The 21,234-nt window shown below is 45.3% G+C and overlaps 1 protein-coding gene across 5 annotated transcripts in view; it reads left to right on the forward strand.

The window, feature by feature from the left end:
• The window catches only part of Tenm4 (teneurin transmembrane protein 4), a 761,032-nt gene that overhangs the window by 698,030 nt on the left and 41,768 nt on the right, over positions 1 to 21,234 (forward strand). For all 5 annotated transcript variants that reach the window (XM_036186680.1, XM_036186679.1, XM_036186681.1 and 2 more), the window contains 5 exons: positions 1,407 to 1,674; positions 3,917 to 4,060; positions 8,103 to 8,352; positions 10,564 to 10,584; positions 19,318 to 19,550. In XM_036186680.1, the coding sequence (XP_036042573.1) occupies positions 1,407 to 1,674; positions 3,917 to 4,060; positions 8,103 to 8,352; positions 10,564 to 10,584; positions 19,318 to 19,550 (916 nt within the window). The remainder of the gene's footprint in view (positions 1 to 1,406; positions 1,675 to 3,916; positions 4,061 to 8,102; positions 8,353 to 10,563; positions 10,585 to 19,317; positions 19,551 to 21,234) is intronic.

A 21,234-nucleotide genomic window follows, 5' to 3' on the forward strand; every position in this document is an offset into this window, starting at 1 on the left:
AGCTCCAGCCAGACATCTTTTCCCAGGAGCAGGGACTGTGGAACAAATGAGGTTCAAGGTCACACCCTCTTTACAATGCTCTCTGAGCTGGGTGCCTACAGGTTCGGCTGGGGCACAAACCTTGCTTATTCTTAGTCTCACAAAAACACATAAAAAACGAACTCTTTGTTTTCCCAGAACCATTATTGGTTAATCTTTGCAAGTGCTGGGATGCATTAACGAAGGGAAATATTCATGAGAGCATCAGGCCAGCACTCAAGTGCTGCCTGTGGCTCACCCCGGTGTGTAGCCTGCTTTGCCTAGAACTATAAACTGTGGCCCTACCAATCCAGAGCATTTCCTGTATTCAAGAAAGCAGCATAGACAAAAAGTCTACACCCTTCTATAGAATAAACAGAATGAAAAGGCTCAATTCCTCTGTAAACACAGGGTAAAAATAGCCATCGTCCCTTGAATGGACATGTTAGACTCAATTGATTTAATGTTCCCTTCTTGAGAAAGAGCCCAGAGCATCAAGCTGACGACAGTGCCCTGCGTTTGCCTTATGGGTGATCATCTGGAATTGGCTGACTGTTTCCATCTTCAGCCTGAGCCTGCTACCTCCCCTACTCTGCTCCTCTGGAAGGCACTGGAGTTGGGAGCCAGTGTGCACTGAACACTCTGTGTAGCCAACCCGAGCTCTCTGGAGATGAACTGGGACGTTGGAACAGGTTATTGCCAGGCTCTCAAGCACTGCCTGATGGTGTGTTTGTGCAGCCCTGTGGTCTCTGTTGACCTTCCCAGAAAGGACACATGGAAACTACATCTTACTTTAAGAAAGCTTTGGATAGAAACCATCCATCAGGCTCAGGCTGCGGTTTACCTTAGTGTCTCTTCATGGCACCCCTGCTCTCTGTCCCACAGGTACCAGCCGTACCACTGTCCTGCTTCATGACAGTAATGGGACAGGAACTTTTCATATGTGGCCTTACTGGGGCTGATTCAGTAAGGAAGTGCAGATTCCCAGGTTCTTGTGTTTTCTTGACTGAAATAGCTAATGAGTCAGAGGCATGCATTGTTGAGTATCCCATGTGCATTATCTTCTGTGTCCTCTCAGGGCCATGATAAAATATCTTTATCCATATTACACAGGGGAGGGGCCCAAGGCTCACGGAGGTGAGTCTGTTAATGCAGGTACACAGCGTAGGAATCGGCCCTGGAGACCAGAGCCGTTCCTCCTTCCTCATTCCCTTTCCTCTTCCCTCACCTCTCCCTACCTTCTTCCTGCTGTTCTTCCTTCTCCTCTTTACCCCCTTCCCTTCCGCTCCCTCCTGTGCCCCCTGAACACCCAAAGTCCACAAAGTCTTCAATGTCACTTCCGCCATGACCTCCAGTGACATCCCTGCCATGATCTATCTGTGCTGTAGGCCCTGCAAGAGGAAATCACCATTGCTGGCTGCAAGATGAGGTTGAGCTATCTGAGCAGCCGCACCCCTGGCTACAAGTCTGTCTTGAGGATCAGCCTCACACATCCCACCATCCCCTTTAACCTCATGAAGGTCCACCTCATGGTGGCAGTCGAGGGTCGCCTCTTCAGGAAGTGGTTTGCTGCAGCTCCTGACCTGTCCTATTACTTCATCTGGGACAAGACAGATGTCTACAACCAGAAGGTGTTTGGACTCTCGGAAGCCTTCGGTAAGCCTCCCCTACATGTCTGTAACACAGACTCCACACATGGGCAGAGAGAGAGCAGAACCAGAAGTGGCTTCCTTCATGGATGTTCCTTCCTTCCTTCCTCTTTTCAGGTCAAAACCACCTAGGGCTGAATGGAGCTGTAAGGCCTCAGTGGCCATCCATAGCCTAGAAGGATGCATTGCAAAGTCCAAGCATGAAAAGTGGTTACAGAATCAGAACAGACCTCAGAAAATACTATGGTGGTGTCTGAAGGACTAAAGTATACTGTGTGCCAGAAAAGTAGAATATGCATGTTATCTGGCCACCCCACAGCCATCCTGCTGAAATCAAAAATTAAAATAAAGGAGCTAAGGTTGGGCTGATTCCATGTTTTCAGTTATAAGAGCTAAAGTCAAAACTTTGTTTCTGGCCTCATATTTGTTTTGACTTGTTGAGTCAGAGCCTCCCTCTGTAACCCAGAGTAACATCAGATTTCCTGTGTAGCACAGACTGGCCTTGAACTCACAAAATTCCTGAGTCAGCATAACCCAGTGCTGGGACTGTAGTTGTGTGACACCATGCCCAGGTGACCTCATGGTTTTATTTCCCATCAGAGAAGTTGCCTCTGTTACAGTTTTTACTATCTTCTTAAGGAATGAAGCCAAAGTTAGCCTCCCCACCAGGATCCTGGGCCTTGCAGGGTGACTGTCCTTCCAACTTCTGGGTTAGAGCAGGGTCCCAGGAGCTTCAGAGATGGGCAGTCAATAGTCACAACACCTAACAAGATGACTGAGGAGCAACAGTCCAGCAAATTCCTTCATCTTGAGCCCTATTTTCTTTCAATTGTCTTCACATAGCAAAATCAGAAAGGAACCGAGAAGTAAAGTCGTACTTAGGAAGGGAAGGAAGAAGGGCATGGGAAGGAGTGGTGGGAAGCAGGAAGAGGATGAGAGGCTCTCTTGAACTCTTGCTCCATGCTTGTGATGTCATACATGTTAGCCTCACAGTGAATCCTCACAGCCACATCCTTTTGAGGATGCTAAGGTGACATCCCAAGGAAGCACAGCTAGATGGAAGAAAGCTAGATTCATCCAGCCCTTCATTGGGATTTGCATCTCTACCCTGTGATACAGGAGTTCTCTGGGAACAGAAATGCCATATCTCACCACTCACAGTCCCTTCTATCATCTATAAAAATAAAGCCAAGACCCTAAAGCCTCCTCCAGTGAAATGAGTATATTTAGTGCCCACTAGGCAGTTTCAAAAGGTCCATGCCATGAGATTCCAGTTCTGGGGCTCATTTGCTTAGCTCATCATGGCCAGAGACTTGGCAACATCTTTGAGCCCACTCTCCTATTGCTGTAGATAGGTAGCCATCTTTCAAGGCATCTGTGAACAACCTTCAGAGGCTGACCAGCTAGTCATTCTTGTCTCTTCTACATGGTCAGATGTTGTCAGCTGGCAAACAGTGCCCTCTCAGAGGATCTACTCAGAAGAGATGGCTTGCCTGTCTCAGCTGATGTTTTCCCAAAGCCACTGCCTAGGCCACCACAGAAGCCAAGCTTAGGGAACTAGGCATTTTTAAAAATCAAGGATGACCGAAAACAATCAGCCTTTTCAAGTGAGTGATTTTCTTTAAGCATTTCTATGACATCAGCTGGTCTTCATGACCATGATGTCCAGGGACTGAGTAATATCCCTGGATTGGACATGATTAAATTCTCACCTGATTAAACATTGTGTCACCTCCAATTACCTGCTTCCACAAATAAGGTTACAGTGGTGAGCTAATGGGGGTATTTTCCTTGTTATAGATTACTTCCGGGCTGGGGAAATGGTACCAACAGTAAAAACACTTGCAATGCAAACATGATAACTAGAGGTTGGATCCTCAAAGTGCATGTAAAAGCCAAGTGGTCTCCACACACACCCACATATACATGCTCTCCCGCACACATGAACAGTACCACAACATATACAGAACATTTTAAAGGATTATTTCCCCAGAATCAATTCACTTGGGTCCTTTGAAAGTGTGTGGCACATTTAACTTTTCCTAATAATGTGCAGTTGATCTTCCAAAAAAATTAGTTCTTAAGGCCAGGCATCACTGTGCTGGTATTTCACATGATTCTAGTGCCAAAGTGAAAGCATGATCTTTTTTTTTTTCTATACAAGATCATCAAAGGCCCTTAGCCCTCTCAGGCTAAGGGTAGGTCAGAGGCTTTGTTCACCTGTGCACTTTGCTCTTGTGTCCCTGTAGTTTCCGTGGGTTATGAATACGAATCCTGCCCAGATCTGATCCTGTGGGAGAAAAGGACAGCAGTATTGCAGGGCTATGAAATCGATGCCTCCAAGCTGGGGGGCTGGAGCCTGGATAAGCACCACGCCTTGAACATCCAGAGTGGTGAGTGGAACCATGGAAGTCCTTGAGCTAGGCTAAGGTGCCACCTTTTCTGCTATCCCATATATCGTCAAAAAAAAAATGTATACAGTGAATAGCATGGGCTCCAAGAGAGGCTTGGGAGAAGCACGTCATTCATTGTCATCCAAGCAGCAATGGAGAGAGGAGCCCTGAGCAGCATCCCAGAAGATCTAGGCTTAGCCTGGGATATCAAGTAGATCCTCTAAGCAGAGCAGGAGTCAAGGCACTGAGTTCCGAAGCAGAGGACTTGAAGAGAACTCCACTGTAATTGGAGCTGAGAGTGAGATCAAAGGAAGAACTTCCAAAGCTCAGGCATTCGCAGCTGGAACCCAGGGTAATTAGGACTTCAGGCTTGATCTGCAGTAGATGCCAATCACATGTACTTCAGGAAACTCAATCTTGCCATGCTCTGCCTTGGGACAGGAGCCATAGTAACAATGTTGCTCATCTCCTGCCTAGTCTAAAAGAGGAAGGAATGCTTGTCAATCCAAGGGCAGGTTTAAGGTAGAGAAGTGGAAATCAAAATGTATAATGAAGGACTTTCCATCCCTGTGAGTCTTTAAAGTAAGAGCAAAGGAAAGGGACTCGTCACAGAATGAAGTTAGAAAATGAAAATCCTGGAGCTGTGTTGTGTGCTGGTGGAGAAACAGGTAAATAGAGTCATAGGGCAGAGCAGGGAGTTCAGAACTGACCCAGGATCAGTAGCGTGAACCAGCAATGAACAGGATGGTTTCAGAGGAGAAGCACAATGGCCAGAAACTATGAGAAAGAATTGTTTACTCTGTTTGATCATCAAGACGTGAAAGTCTATCTCACCCCAGTCAGAGTGGCCAACATCAAGAAGATAATGGGGTGGGGGTGGGGGGTTAGTATGAGGGGAATATACTCAACATACAGTACATACTTGTATTTTTAAAGAAGCCCTAAAATGAATAAAATAACAATAGTAGAGAGAATACAGGAAAGGAAACCCTTATACACTGCTGACAGAAATGTAAGTCATTGTTACCACTATGGAAATAAGTATGGAAGGTTCTCAAAGAACTAAAAACAAAACAACCAAATGAATAGACACTCCAAAGAATGTAATTCACCGTACCACAGAGATACCTAAGTATCACATTTACTGCTACACTGTTCACAATAGTCACATTATGGAACCAGCCTAGCAGTCCATCAAAAATTAATAGATAAAGAAAACATGTTTTATATAATGGAGTGTTACTTGCTATAACAAAGAACAAAATGACATTATTTGCAGTGGATAGGAGTGGAGATAAGAGTGTTAAGTAAAATAAGCTAGATTCAAACACCTTGCTCTTCTCATGTGAAGAATCTAGTTTTTTCTCTTAAAAGATGTAGAAGTAGAAAGGTACCCGTCTAGGAACAAAGTGAAGATCAAGGCTAGCAGGAAAAAGAGAAGGCAATGGAGAAGCTGAATGGGATTAAAGTACGTTGTATGTGTATGAAAATGGGACAGTATCCAAAATTCCAAAGCAACAGAACTTCAATCAAGCTCAACTTGGTTGCTCACTCACTTACCTGCAAGCCCCTAGAGGCAGATTATCCTGGACTGCAGGCTCAGAAGCCCAGGCTCCTCTGTTCTTGTTCACACTGGCCTTTATTTACCCCCAAGGTTAGTCCAAGGTGACTACTTCAGCTCTAGCCTGCACACCCACACTTCCATCAACAAGGAGGAGAAAAAGGACCATGAGCCAGGTCCTTCCATTCTGGGGATGCTGCCTAGCAGATGCCCACAGCATAGACACTTATGTGCCACTGGCCAAGACTCAGTCACAGATGAGGCTGCCTCAGGGCTGGGGTCATAAATGCTCCAGGAACACATATGCCCAGTTAGATGTCAGGAGTTACAACAGAAGAAAGAAAGGATGGATGGTGTCTTAGTTAGGGTTTTACTGCTGTGAAGAGACACCATGATCATGGCAACTCTTACAAGGAAAACATTTAATTAGGGTGGCTTACAGGTTCAGAAGTTTAGTCTGTTGTCATCATGGCAAGAAGCATGGTGGCATGCAGGCAGACATGGTGTTGAAAAAAGAGTTGAGAGTTCTACATCTTGATCCATAGGCAGCAGAAGGAGATTGTGTGCCACACTGGGCATAGCTTGAGCATATGAGACTTCAAACCCCACAAACACACAGTGGCATACTTCCTCCAACAAGGCCACACCTCTTAATAGTGCCACTCCCTATAGGCCAAGCATTCAAACTCATGAGTTTATGGAGGCCACACCTATTCAAACCACCGCAATGGGCCATCAATGACTAACTGGGCAGGTCTGCCATATACACCGTGTGTATAAACAGGAACTTTATATTCTATAGAGAAAGCATCATATATCATTGGATAGCAGGATTCAGAATTAATACTGAAGAAAACGCTTCAGTGTATATAGAAAAATAATGTTACACTCCCACTCCACATTCTATACAAAATAAATTTAAATATTTTCAAACATCCAAATGTGAAAACACTTTAAAATTAATAGAAGAAAATATAAGCAAATTTTAAATCTTAAGAAAGGATTTCCTAAAAACCTAAAAAGGCACAAACTTGGACCTAGAAAAACAACTGATTAGACTATATAAAATTTAAACCCATTGCTAGAGGTGACACCTAGAAAGGAGATTCTTATGACCTTTGGGGTACTAGCCCCAGTCAGGAATCATGGAAACAGGTGTGGCATGAGGCAGGGTCCAACCTGCAGACTATGGCAGTACTCAGATGAAAAGGGATGGCTAAAAATGAAGAAACAGTGGAGATTCATGAGAATGAAAGCAAGGCATTGAGGTCAGTCCCTTCATTTGGTTGATGGGAAACTGAGGCCCCAGGGCAGGATGAGTAGTGAAGACACTGATGATCTCTACGAGATGTAGGGTCAGCCTGTCAACTGTACAACCAGGCAACAAAGTAGGTCCATGTCGGTGAGCAGAGACTGTGTTTCCCTCCTTTATTTCTATAAACATTAATTGGTATCTACTCTGTGTTCGATTCTATGCTACACACTGGGGATACAGAAATGAAAAAGACATAATCTCTACATTTGAAATGGGATTAGTGGAAAGAGAAAAGCAAGCATGTGTACCTGAGAAGCTGCAGTACAGACGGAGCCAGAGAGATGCATGGCCTAAATGGTCAAGAGCTGCACCTGGGGCTGAAGATACAGCTCAGTCAATATAGTGTTGGTCCTGCAAGCACAAGGACCTGAGCTCCATCCCCAGAACCCAAGTAAAAAAAAATGCTAGAAGAAGGTTGGGAACTGGAAAGATGGCTCAGCCATTAAGGGAGCATGCTCTTGTAGAGGACCTGATTTCACTTCCCAGCACTCGCATGATGGCTCACAGCCATCTGTAATGTCACTTCCAGGAAATCCAATGCCCTCTTCTGGCTTCTGCAAGCACCAGGCACACATGTGGTACACATACATACATACAGGTAGGCAAAACACTCATACGCATAAAGTGTATCTTTTAAAGTGTCAGGCATGATAGAATATGCTTGCCATTTAAACCCTAAAGAGGAAGAGATGGGGATCACTGATCTGCCTAGCCTACTTAGCAAGTTCCAGGACATGAGAGGCCCTGCACCAAAATTACCATTAGAATAGCACCTGAGGAAGGGTGGAACAAGTTGTCCTGTGGCCTCCAAGTGCACCTACACACACCTGCACACATATACACATGTACCCGTGCACACACAGAGAGAGGGAGAGAGAGATTCTAGGCCTGCCCACTTCTTGTCTGGGGGCCTTGGCTAAACTACTGGTTTACTCTGTCTGTCCCAGCAGTGGTAATAGTGCAGCGCATAGGCCTGGGGGAGAATTTAGTCAGTAAACGGTAAAGTCTCTCAGGTACCCTTGGGTCTCACTATGGTAAGACAAGCTTGGAAGTTTTTGGCCAAGGCCTCACATACTTTGCAAAAACATGATGACATTGACCAACCAAAGGAAGAGGGACCCAGCCTCTATTCTTCCACTGACGCTGATGTCCTGTCCTTGTCCCAGGCATCCTGCACAAAGGGAATGGAGAGAACCAGTTCGTGTCTCAGCAGCCACCAGTCATCGGCAGCATCATGGGCAATGGGCGCAGGAGGAGCATCTCCTGCCCCAGCTGCAATGGTCTTGCTGATGGCAACAAGCTCCTGGCCCCCGTGGCCCTCACCTGTGGCTCTGATGGGAGTCTCTATGTGGGAGACTTCAATTACATCCGTAGGATCTTCCCCTCTGGAAATGTTACCAACATCCTGGAGATGAGGTATGTAAGGGGGTGCCTTCCCCATGATTCCTGGCAATGTCCCTTGCCATCAAGAGCCCCAACAGCCTTACTCATGGGGACCAGGGAAGTAGGACAGGACAGAGTCACACCTGCCAGACTATGCTGCCTCCCCCGTGCTTTGAGAGGAAGATGCAGGGAGTTGTCCTTCACTTCCAGATGATGTGGAGACTGCTGACAGCTGAAAATTGGTCCCCTGGAGCCATTGTACCTTCTTTCTGCGCTTAACTAATAGAATTGGTTATAAGAGTCTTCTTGTAAGAACAAAGGACGCATGGCAAGCAAATGTCACATTTAGCCCTGTTCCTTAGTGTTCCTCAGAAGCAGCTACCTCTATCTGGCCAGGGTTGAGGTAAAGTGAGGCCTGAGGCTGACGCAGGCTGTGCCTCTCTGATCTTTGGGTGCAGTAGAGCACCCCAAGGAGAGACTCTCAGTCCTGAACATGAGTGATAGAATACTGCAATCCTCCATCCAGCTGGAGAACAGCTGGACTGTGCATTTCCCCTACGGCCCTATGATGTCTTTCTGTCGGCTTAGCGGCTGCACATGATCTACTGGTATTTTAATTAGCATCTGCAGCTCCACTGCCCATGCAGTCAGCACCCTACCAACCACTCGGGCCATGGCCTCAGCTTGGCAGTGGCAGAGATATATAGGGTTGAACTGAGTCTCTATTGTTCCATTTGCCAACAAAGACTTAGAAGTCAGATATGGGGGGTGTAAACCTGCTAGATCAGAGAGGACAAGAAGCAACTAGCTGACCTTCCTTTTCGGCCAGAGACTCAGCAAGAGACAAGTCTCTCCATTCATCCCAAACCAAAAAGAAGCCAAAACTCCAAGTTGCCACCCTATTCTTTCCTATGTGTCTCTCTATCCATACTCCTGGTTCCTCCAGGCTCTCTATGACTAACTCTGGTCAACTAGTTGCTGGCTCTTCCCCCTGAACCAAGGTTGATTTTACTTAATAATGCAAATGCAAAATCAGGGTTCACATTGTCATCTAATATCCTACAACATCCATAAGCCAGGTCTCTGTAGAACCAAAGCCCTGCTACAGGGTGGGCTCTACAATTAGAGAGAAGCTGCACTTCAGAATCAGGGGAGCCCCACTCTCAATTGCAGAAGAAATTGCAGGAAGTTTTTTTACAGCTGTCTTGAAGCAAAAACCTGTATCCTGGTTTGGAACCACATGAGCAAGGCATGACTTGAGATGGAAGTGCATCCTCCAAAGGGTGTGGAAAGACAGTTTGGTTCCTACTGTTCACTGGTGTGACAGTTCTATAAAGTAGTAACATTATCAACCTTCGGCAAATAAGGGAAAGCTAGCTCAGGGAATTGAAAGGATGTGTCCAAAGTCGAACATCTAGAAAGGTAAACCCAAAACTAGGAGACCGTTACCCAGCTCTGCCCAACCAAAGAGCAGTCGCCCAGCACATTGAGAGCTGTTCCATCCTGTAAAGTTACTCTCTGCTGAATGAATATCATTCTTACAGCTCACACGGAAATGGAAACCTCTCATTTCATATCCTCCAAATAAGATATCCTATTTTCCCTCCCTCCTTCTCTCCTTCCCTCCTCCCTCCTTCCCTTCTACCACTGTTGAAAATCACACAAGTCTTCAAGAGGGTCAAGAAGAATAAATGCCATTAGGGAAGGAAACTCAGTATATTGTCATCTTAGCAACCTCCCCCAGTCTTTTCGTGCTGGGCCTTTTGCTCTGTGTCACACCCTACCTAATTAAACTCCTTCTCCAATCCCATGCTATATTCTGAGTAGGCTCTTTGTAGGCTCCCCATGTTTTGAAAACTTTCATAGGAGAGCAGGCACACCTGGAGCAGCAAGCCTGTGTATTTCTGGGTGCATGTCTGTCAAGGGAAGAGGATCAACTGGCCCAGTCTCTTCGGAGCCCCTGCTAAAGCAGCACACTGTGTCAGGCCTTTCCTCTTCCCAAAGTCAGCAGTGCAGTGCAGGTGGAGTCGGGCCGCCTCTGTGATGCAGAGCTGTTTGTAAGTGAACTCACTGACAAGGGGTATCCAATATAAAATGGATCAGTGTCATGGCTGCTAGGTCTTTATTTATTACAGTGTTGTACAGTGCTGTTGCTGTCAAGTTTTCAGCTGCTAATAATGCATCTAACTCTGCTGCTAACACCTCGTTCTTTCTTCTATTCCCTGCTCTCCTGTCTTCTGTCAGAAATAAAGATTTCAGACATAGGTAAGCCAACCAGTGGAGAATTCCCTGCCTCTCCCCTGCTTTGTTGCATGCTGTATGGTAAGCCACACTTGTCAATTTCAGATGGCTCAATGGCAAAGGAACCTGTGTGCTTAGAAGCCGATAGGGGATAATTGGTTGCATCTAGAACACCACAATAATAGTGGTGGGGTAGGTGGCAAAGGTCTGAACTCCTTCTACCTGTGGCAAAGTAAGGCACTTGTCCTGTAGTCTATAGATGTGACAGACTAGAGTAGCAGGGAACTTGAGATCCACAGCCTGGTTTTCCTTAGAATAGCACATCCTCTAGACTTTTGAGTGAAATGACCATGATGGGAAGGAAGTGCTGAGACCATCTTATGGAGGTAAAGAACATGAAAACAGACAAGTTCCAGACCCCAAAGTCAGAGCACAGGGAGTGCCAGGGACCCCCTCCAGAGGCTCCTCCAGACAGGACATCACAGTGACTTCATGAAGAGAACAGTCCTCACACAAAACTGTCGCTGTGTAGACTTGAAAACTGACTGTGAGCAGCAGAGATATGTTTTGTACAGCCGCAGGAAAGACTCTCAGCTGTCTATGTAAGACTCAGCTCAGAATGCTGTGTGGGATGGTCCTAGGTTGGGGTAAAAGAAGGCTTTTGGGGAAAGTGATGAGACAGACAAAGCCTGAGCTACCAGTCATTATTAACTTTGCTTCTATATCAATATATGTGAGGAGGAATGTGTGTATGCGCATATATTATTTTAAGTAATAATCCATATACGTGGAGTATTGACTGCATGGCAGGGAGTTAGACAATTCACATGAACACCACCTCATGTCTGAACCACCCTGTGAGGTAGACATCTGTGACCATAGCCAGTTTACAGGCAAGGCTAATGACATTTCCCAGTGACATGACCCTGGAGTAATTGCTTCGACTCTCATTATTTTTATCTTACATTTATTAAAAGTTATTGTCAAGAACAAAAAAGGATCTCTGAAAACTATTCAGCAGTTTCAGGCACAGAGAGAAGTTTCAGAAATTACTATGGAAAAACGTTGCTAGTGTTTTTAATAGCTGTTACAGTCTCTATACACTGGCGTTGTAATTAGCATATTACAATTTACCATAATTACGATAATCATGATGATAAGAGGCCTCCATCTTTCCCCAAAAAGGAAATTAGTCCTCTTACAACCAAAGGCACATAGAAGAAGATAAACCCAGCTGAAATTGAGATCAAAAGTGAAAACAAGGAAGAACATCAGTGGCCAAACCTTGAACTCAAAGCCATGGCAGCCAGAGTAATAAAGGAAGCCTAACTGATTTCCTGGTTTACACCATCCCCAGTGGGAAATATGCACTTCCCAGTGCAGAAATATTCTTGGTTCACACTGTAGCCCATGGTCAATGAGCTTGGTATGGATGATACTGAACTGTTTGATGATCTGTCTTCGTGTATATCTTAAATTAAAACCTGGAATTTAACATTGAATCATTCAGTCCATGGTGACATCTCCCTAGGACATGACTGTGGTACAGGCAGACACAGCTGGGAAGTCTTATGCCATGGGACATTGGCTGATCAGCCAACTTTTCTGGCTTCCATTCACATCACCTATCAGTTGAAAAATCGTGATTGTCTCTGTGTAGGGTATGGATATGTGTGCGTGTGTGTACTTCTGACATTCTGTGATTGTTTTTTATTGTATATGTATGTGTATTTTGTCTATATGTAGGTCTGTGTGAGGATGTTAGATCCTGGAGTTACAGATAGTTGTGAGCTGCCATGTGGGTGCTGGGAATTGAACCTGGGTCCTCTAGAAAAGCAGCCAGTGCTCTTAACTGCTGAGCCATCTCTCCAGCCTCTTCAGTGATCTTTTGATTACAGCCATAGTATGGGGTCAAATCTTTCAACCCATTGTTTTCTCAGGTGAGAAAAATCTGTCTATAAAGTGAACCACAGTGGAAAGGGAGACACCCATGGCCAGCCACTTTCCTAAGATAACAAGGAGGCAGGAACCCTGAGTCCCAGCTGTGACTTTTTTGGCTGGTTCCTGGATATTATCAAATCCATTTCTCTCTCTGAGCCTCAACATCCCCTCTACTGAATATTGGACAGATTAAGGAAGTTCTAGGAGTTTACCTTCTTCATCTGTCCGCTGCTTCAATTTCTTCCAATAGCAGCATTTGGTTCCATGGGAATCTAGGCCTGTGTATGTATACTCCCAGCATAGACTTTTCTCTGTCTTTGACTCCTTTAGCCTCATGCCACCTGCTATCCTGGGCATTCCCAGTAGGTGTAGTCTCTTCAGCATCTGCTGCTGTGGAGCTGTTCAGGAAATAAGCATCCTTATGTCTTCCTTGATTTCTTCCCAGAGGTCAAGGAGGACTGTTGGAAGCCTGCTTTTTGGAAGTATGCATGAATATAATCTCCCCCAAACCAAGCTACACGTATTGTACTAACTCAAAGGAGCTCCTAACTCTCATGGAAAATAGATTAACAGGATAGCATTACGTCAAAAATACATAGCTTTTCTATTATGCACCAAAATAAATATTTTAAAGGTTTCTCAGATCACCAGATTAGCTTCAAAGCTGTCATGTGGGGCTGGGGACATAACTTAGATAGTAGAGTACTTGGTTAGTATTCTTGAAGTTCTGGGTTTAATCCCCAGCAGCACAGAAACTGTGCATGGTGATCCAGGCCTCTAATCCCAGCACTTGGGTGACAGAAGAAGGAGGACCAGAAGTTTATGATCATCCTTGGCTACACAGTAGGTTCTAGGTCCCCTGGAATATATGACCCTGTCTCAAAAAAAAAAAAAAAACCTTGCCATTTATTAACCATCTCAGTTTTAATTGAACAGACACTATATGCAGAGGCTTATATCTTATATTCTTCATGGGGTTTTTATCCTTCCAATAACCCTTTAAAGTGGATGTGACTGCCCCCATTTCTCAGATGTAAACAGAGACTCAGAGTAGCAAAGCAATCTACCCAAGCAAATGTAATAAGTGGGTAGAGGAGTTGGTGTTTGAACCTTTGCCTGTCTGGCTCCAGCACTTATCTCTGCTTACTGGTAGGAAAAATTGAACTAGTTTCTGTCAGGGCTGCATCCAAAGTGGTTAAATAAGGTTCCCTTGCTCAAGGGAGATCTTAGTCTGGGACCTAAGGGGGTTTCTCCCTCAAAAGTAGGGAGAAAATAATCTTTGTCACAAAAGACTCCCAGGCTCCCTGTCTTGACCAAGAATTTCCCTATTTCTTCCCGAAGAGGGTAGAAGGAAGATTGACTTCAGCACACTGACTTCAGGAATGCAGCCATAGGCAAGGTTATACTCCCAGAGCTAGAAAACAGCAAGAGACCTTGGAGTTCCCTGTAGCAAGCTATGGACCAGGGCTGTGATACGAGCCTGGCCCTGCTCAGGGTCCTGGATATCAAAATTGGATTAGACACAGTCTGTGGAACCTGAAAATGCTCCCTGTCCATGGACCTGGGCCTGGGGCCTCCACTACATGCCGTCTTCCATCACATGCCTTCAAGGCTTGTATGGTTTGAAGCAGATCTCAAACTGTTCAGTAACTGTCAGAAATGCCAAGCTCTGCAGGATGGAACTGAGATCTACCTTTTAGTAACATCTTCAAGTGTTTCCTGAGCACACTGAAGTTTGAGAAGCTCTGCGTGATTCCCAAGGCTGGCCATGCCTAGGACTCACTTGAAGAGACCCTACAGGCAGAGCCCAGCCATTCAGTCACTTTTGTTCAGGCTACTTCTTCTCATCTCCAAGTGATTCTGATGTATAGAATCACCAATCTAAGATCACTAGCAATGGGTGTTTCCATTGAATACTCCAGCAACAAGGCTAAATTCATTCATCATTTATTCATTCATTTACACATAAATTCAGCACAATTCCTCTGAGTCTGTGCAGTGGGAATCATTATAGGACTTACAGTAAGTCCCTGTCTTAGAAGAGTTCAAGAAAGTGGTGGTGGTGGTGGTGGCGGTGGTGGTGGTTTATATGTATGGGGTTTTCCCTGTATATGTCTATATATCAAATGCATGCAGTACCCTTGGAGGCCAGAGAGAGCACTGGATCCAATAGTGGAATTACAGATGGTGGTGAGCCACCATGTGGGTGCTGGGAATTGAACTCAGATCCTCTGGAAGATCAGCTCATGTCCTTAACTGCTGAACCATTTCTCCAGTCCCAAGTTCAAGGTTTTATTGAGGAGACAGATGACTCAGCAGAGAAGAACCAGCGAAAGTGTTATAGACATGAGAAGCCAGAGCTGCCCTAGCTCTAGAGGAAACACGAGGGCGTGGTGTGCTAGGACAGAAATGTGGGGGTCCAGTAATGGTAGGGAGTGATCAGCTGAGTCTCCTGAGATGAGCGAGTCAAAGGGGCCCAGCGCTTTCTTCCATCATATGCTTTCAAGGATTGTATGGGCTTGCAGCAGATCTCGGCCCTTGGGATGCAATGCTGACTTGCTTGGGAACTGTGGCAGTCACATGGGGAATTAGAAAGAATAGACCGTAGAGCTGAGCAGATGTAGACTGAAATTCACTCCTCAGTTTGTGGTCTAGTACTTCATCTCTGTTTATCTCAGTTCTCTGAAATGTAAGAAGACAGTCCCTACATAGTATGATTGCTATGGGAACAATGAGACCACGTGTGTCAAATGCAGGCACAGAGGCCAGGACAGAATCCATGATCTTCAGTGTCAGACACATTCCAGTCCATGTGATCAGCACCCCAGTTCTGTTCCTTAGGCTGCTGGGGCTGCAGCCTGGGGGAAGGACTAGTGGGAGCCACAGACACAATGGAGCTGCCAATGCCAGCTGGCATGAGCAAGAAATGTGGAGCTAGGGATGTAGTTCAGTTGGCAGAGTACTTGCACAAAGCCCTGGGTTTTATCCTCAGCACCAAATAAAGCCAAGCTTGGTGATATACACCTGTACGCCAGCACTTTGGAGGCAGAGGCAGGACAATCCCAAGTTCAGGGATAAACTCAGCTATGTGCTGAGTTTGATGTTCAGCCTGGGATAAATGAGCCCCTGTCTCAAAACAAGCAACCATCTGTGTGTGTGTGTGTGTGTGTGTGTGTGTGTGTGTGTGTGTGTGTGTGTATGTATGTGTGTGTGCATATGTGTGTCTGTGTGTATATGTATGTATATGTGCATGCATATGTGTGTCTGTGTGTATATGTATGTATATGTGCATGCATATATGTGTATATGTGTCTGTGTGTATATATTTGTATATGTGCATGCATATGTGTGTATGTGTGTGTGCATATGTGCATGCATATGTGTGTATGTGCATGCATATGTGTGTCTGTGTGTCTGTATATATATATATATATGTGTGTGTGTGTGTGTGTGTGTGTGTGTGTGTGTGTGTGTGTGTGTGTATCTCTAAATACCTGTGTATACACAGATCAGAGACCTGACCATTGGCCACCTGAAGAAGACACAACTATTTCATTGACTTACCCCAGTTAAACCTTCACCTCCTCCATTCAGAACAAGCATTTTCCTTCTATGCTGACCACCAGATAAGCATAAAAGATACAGCCATAACCTTTATAGGATCTGGAACAATCCTGCCAAGGCCACCCTCTCCTGGAATTGGCCCATTTGAGAAGCTCCACACAAGTGACACTCCTCCAGGGCAGCACAGGGTGATGTGAGCTGGAAACCCAAGGGGGTAATCTAAGTGGACAGGGCCTGCACCATCCTTCCTCGGGGTCCTCTTTCTGCCAAGGTAGATCTCACCAGTTTATCATGAGTGATGCACACAGAAATGAAATAGTCCCCCTGCCTCCTGGCTGTCATGGGGAAGCTGGGAGCCCAGGATGCTCCGGCATGACAGAGCAGGATCTAAGGTCACTGTGTTTTATTAAGCCGGGATCAGGGTTGTCTAGGAAGATTAATTCTGTGCCTCCCTCTAAGTCCCAGGGAACATCTCAAGATAAACAGGATGTCTGTGCTATTATCTCCAACCCCATAAGAAGTAAAAGAAAACCTAAGTGATTTTGATGCAAATACCACCTAAATAAACTGAAAACGCACATGACACCTACCTAAGCCAAGCTGCTCCGAAGGGCTGGGAGGCTACAGGTTGAGCACTGGAGATGCAGAAGTGAATAAAAACCTGACCATTTCCCCTTTAATGACTGATAGCTGGCATGAAAGACATGTAAATAGCCAGGACTTGTGTTTCATGTGAGCTAGTATGAACCCTACGGCACAGAGAAGAAATGACCAGGGAAGTTTGCCAGAAAAAGTCCGTGAGTGGGCGCCTGAGGAATAAGTGGCAAAGAGAAGGAACAGGGCCGAGGAGTGGATGCAGACAGGACCAAATGCCTTGAGGGGCCTGGTATGGGTGTTCCCAGACTGGGATTTCTGTGAGGAATGGCGTGAGGTGCATCTGGCTTGGAAGATCTGTGCTCTTTCTGAAAGATGGGAGAGTCTTGTAAGAGGAAACATGGTAATGACCTGGTGGGGTTTAGGTCAAATCAGAAAAAAGGTCTGAAAAAGACATGGGCAGGAAGAGGATCCTGCCCTTATTCACGAGGAGGCAATGGGATAGCAGTATGGGGCTGGAGAGGAAGTACCACCAGAGAACAGAATGTCATATTAGTGGACTAAAAGGAAAAAAATGATGAGAGCCTCAGATCTGTCCCAGAGGACACTACCCAGAGCAAGGATATTCTAATCATGAGAAGTCAGGGTCAAGCTAAAATCCCATGGCCCTAAACACACACACACACACACACACACACACACACACACACACACACACACACTAGTACACATGTGGGCCAAGCTTCATGTAGGTTAATCACCAGTTTGTAAAATAAAAAGTTTTCCCAAATGACCTGGATTAATTGCTATGCTTTATAATTGTACAATATTGAGATGAAGTTTGAGGGACCAGAGAATGATCAGAGTACACAAAGGAGCTGAAAGTCGACATCACAGTGTGCTCCCAGTGGTGAGCCCAGAAACCATGCACTCTAGACGTGGAAGAAGCTGTAATCAGTACCACTGAGTAGTAGAATCTGGACTTGATGGGAGATGCCTACCTAAAAGTCATCTCCAAAGGCAAACGCCAACAACATCCCTCAACAACAGACGTGACTGCTAAGCACCTCCTGTGTGCCATGCATCACACTACACATGTGGTTTCGTGTGAATGTTCCCAATTTGGATGCAAGTGCTAACACTCCCATCTTCTAGCTGAAGGAAGCTGGCATCCCAAGGGCCACCAGACACACCCAAGTTGCAGAGCCTGCCTTGGAATGGAGAGATCTGGTTTCATACTCTGGGCACTTTCCCCAGCCTCTAGCTAAAGTGCCTCCTCCCTTTTGTGTTTCTGCATGGTCTGGCTTCTTTCCTGTCACCAGAGCCCAGGTTTTGTGACTTTCTTCCAGAAACAGACTCCTATCAGCACCTCTCCTCTGCTCTGTTTCTTTTTCCTGGAGTTTGCTGCAGATTAGAAACTGATCCTGCATCTCGTTTATGCCAGACTGCAGGAAGGAGAACCCGGGTTCCTGATAAGTCCACCATGAGGAACAACAGGAAGTGGGGTGGATGCTGGCAGGAGACAGGTCTAGCCAGTGTCTTATCTGTCATTCCCAAGATGGAATTGGAAGTCACTGTAAAAATCTTAGAAAGAAAGGCTTGTTTTAAATCCTTGGGTTGTTATTTAAAGTCAAGCACCTCCTCCATGTTCCTATCTTGAATTATCAGGTCTCCTGTGAAAACTTCATTGATAATATTTTTAAGGAAACATTTGCTGGGCTGGAGAGATGTCTCAGTAGTTAAGAACACCTACTGTTCTTTCAGAAGACCTGGGTTCAGTTTCCAGCTCCCAAATGGCAGCTCACAGCAGTCTGTAACTCTAATTCCAGGAGATCTGATGCCCTCTTCTGGCTCCTGTGGGTACTGCACACACATGGTTTACTTACATACATACATGTAGGCAAAGCACAAATATACATAAAATAAAGAAAAGAAAGTATGACATAGGCAATAATCAGCAAGAGGCCTAGTGGGATTTTTTTGGGTGTGTGTGTGTGTGTGTGTGTGTGTGTGTGTGTGTGTGTGCACATGTATGTACAGGTAGGCATCAGATATGTGTACATGCATGTAGAAACCAAAAGACAACCTTGGGTGGTGTTTCTTGGGCACCATATATCTTTTTTCTATTTTAAGTCAGTCTCTCAATGGTCTAGAGCTCACCAAGGAGTGTTGGCTAGCTGGCCAGTGAGCCCCAGGATTCTCCTATCTCTGCCTCCTGAACACTGTGATTACACGGACATATTCCCACAGCAGGATTTGTTTTGTTTGTTTGTTGTTTTTTTTTTAACATGGGTTCTGGGTATTGAACTCAAGGCCTGGTACTTGCAAGGCAAGCACTTTACTGACTGAGCCATGTACCCAGGCCAGACAAGAGGTTTTGCATTAGTAATTGAAGGGGGAAGGATCATTAGGCCAGGCTCTCAGGTGACCCACAATAAAGATAGCATCCTCATAAGGCTATCGTGCTTAAAGTCACATGGGTTGGGGATTCATGTTGTATGTCCCCATCCAAGTACTGAGCAGGCCCAACCCTTCTTGGTTTCTGAGGTCAGTGAGATGGGGCACGTTCCGGGTGGTATGGCCATAGTCATGTTGTGCATCTCTAGTTATGCGATGGAGAGAAGAAAAGTGCTCACCCTTGCCCTGCCTCTCTTGCAGTCACAGCCCAGCACACAAATACTACCTGGCCACAGATCCCATGAGCGGGGCCGTCTTCCTGTCTGACACCAACAGCCGGCGAGTCTTCAAGATCAAGTCCACCACAGTGGTGAAGGACCTGGTCAAGAACTCTGAGGTGGTGGCGGGGACTGGTGACCAGTGCCTCCCCTTTGATGATACTCGCTGTGGAGATGGTGGGAAAGCCACAGAAGCCACACTTACTAATCCCAGGGGTAAGGCCTTGCATTTAAAACAATAGCATTTGTTTGACATTGAAACTGTGTGTGTGTGTGTGTGTGTGTGTGTGTGTGTGTGTGTGTGTGTGTACGATATAAATAATCATCAGCAAGAGACCTCAGAGACAGAGACAAAGAGACAGAGAGAGCGTCTACAGAGGAACTGTGATAATTCCACCTGCCGAAATCCCCGCCCCCAGTTAACAATACCTGTCTTTGCTCGTCTTATTCTTTGAATGTTTATGCACATTAGTCACTGCAGTCACACAAGATGAAACCACATCAAGCATACTATTTAGTAAGCTGCTTTTATCTAAATGATACAGCATGACTTCTCTGTGACAATAAATAGTCTCCTAGCTACTCATTTTTAACAGCCATGTAGAATTCTGAGAAACCAATGCCCCATCCCATGCAAGCTTTCTCTCTCCGTTATTGCTACACAGAGACATTGTCCTCTGTCCTCCTTGCATATAAGGTGGACTCAAAGAAGTGAGTCTCTAATTTTCCATTCATCAAGCATGTTACCAAGTACACAGAGCTTCATAATACATAGCAAAGCTCACTGGAGCAGAATAAATGAATCTGGGATGGGACGCACTCTGATAGAAGCGAGGAGACACATGCCCTGAGCTGTAAGAAGGAAGAGCTATGTATGGAGCTATAAGCTGAAAGACCTGCACTCCTGGAGACTGAGTAGACCTGATGGAAGAGAAGCCCTCACTGCCAACAGACATCTTTCAGTAGAGCATTTACTACGTTGCAAGCACTATAGCCAGGGACTTCCAACCTCTAAACGTCAGGTCCTACTCAAAAAAATGAGGATAATAACCCTATCTGTGCCTACCTCCTAAAACTGTTCTGGGGGTCAAAGTTGATACATTTCACATGCCTTCCTGTAAAACTGTTAGAAATGGTTATATTGTTAAGGAGCACCAAATTTCAAGGTCTGGTTTCAAACCATAGCAGTAGACTCTAGAAAAATCATGTATTCAAATTCAGGCTTTGTTACCCAATAACTGTGTAATGTTGAGCAAGTTGCTTAACCTCTCTGAACCTCATTTTCCTCTTCTGTGTCACAAGGCTATACCACACAGTCATAATCCAACTTAAATGTCAGGAATAGAAATGTCTAATACAGACAACTAGGTACACAGTAAAAACAGCATAAGAGGAGATCCCCATTATTATCATTATAGTGTATTATATAATCATATAGCATCATGACAGGCTGTCTACCTAACTAATGGAATGGTCAGGTGGTAACTGTACAAGGGAAGTACTGTGTCATCAATGGTTAAACTCCCTATTAGTTGTGACTCCTCAGTAATGAGTGAGCAGTAGAGAGCAAGCACAAGCTTACACTGAGATTTTTCTCCACTACTAGAAGGCTCCCAATAGAGGCTTCTCCCCTTTCGAACCTCAGTTTCCCAATTTGTAAATAAGCAGGTTAGGCTAAATGATCCCCAAGGCCCCTGTCAGCTGCAACATCCTACTCTCTTCCAATTAAAACAGCTCCTTGCTGAGAGATTTTTCTTCTCTCCTGGCATTTCTGCGTTGTTCTGAACGTCTGTGGTCCCCTCCCTCACCCACACAGATGGAGTGGCAGTCCTATTGCCCAAAAGCCTGTAATTAACCCAGATAGAAATGACAAGGGTGCTGCAATCTGCAGTCACTTTGC

Source organism: Onychomys torridus, chromosome 1 (genome assembly GCF_903995425.1).
Source record: "Onychomys torridus chromosome 1, mOncTor1.1, whole genome shotgun sequence".
Classification (NCBI taxonomy): Eukaryota; Metazoa; Chordata; class Mammalia; order Rodentia; family Cricetidae; genus Onychomys; species Onychomys torridus.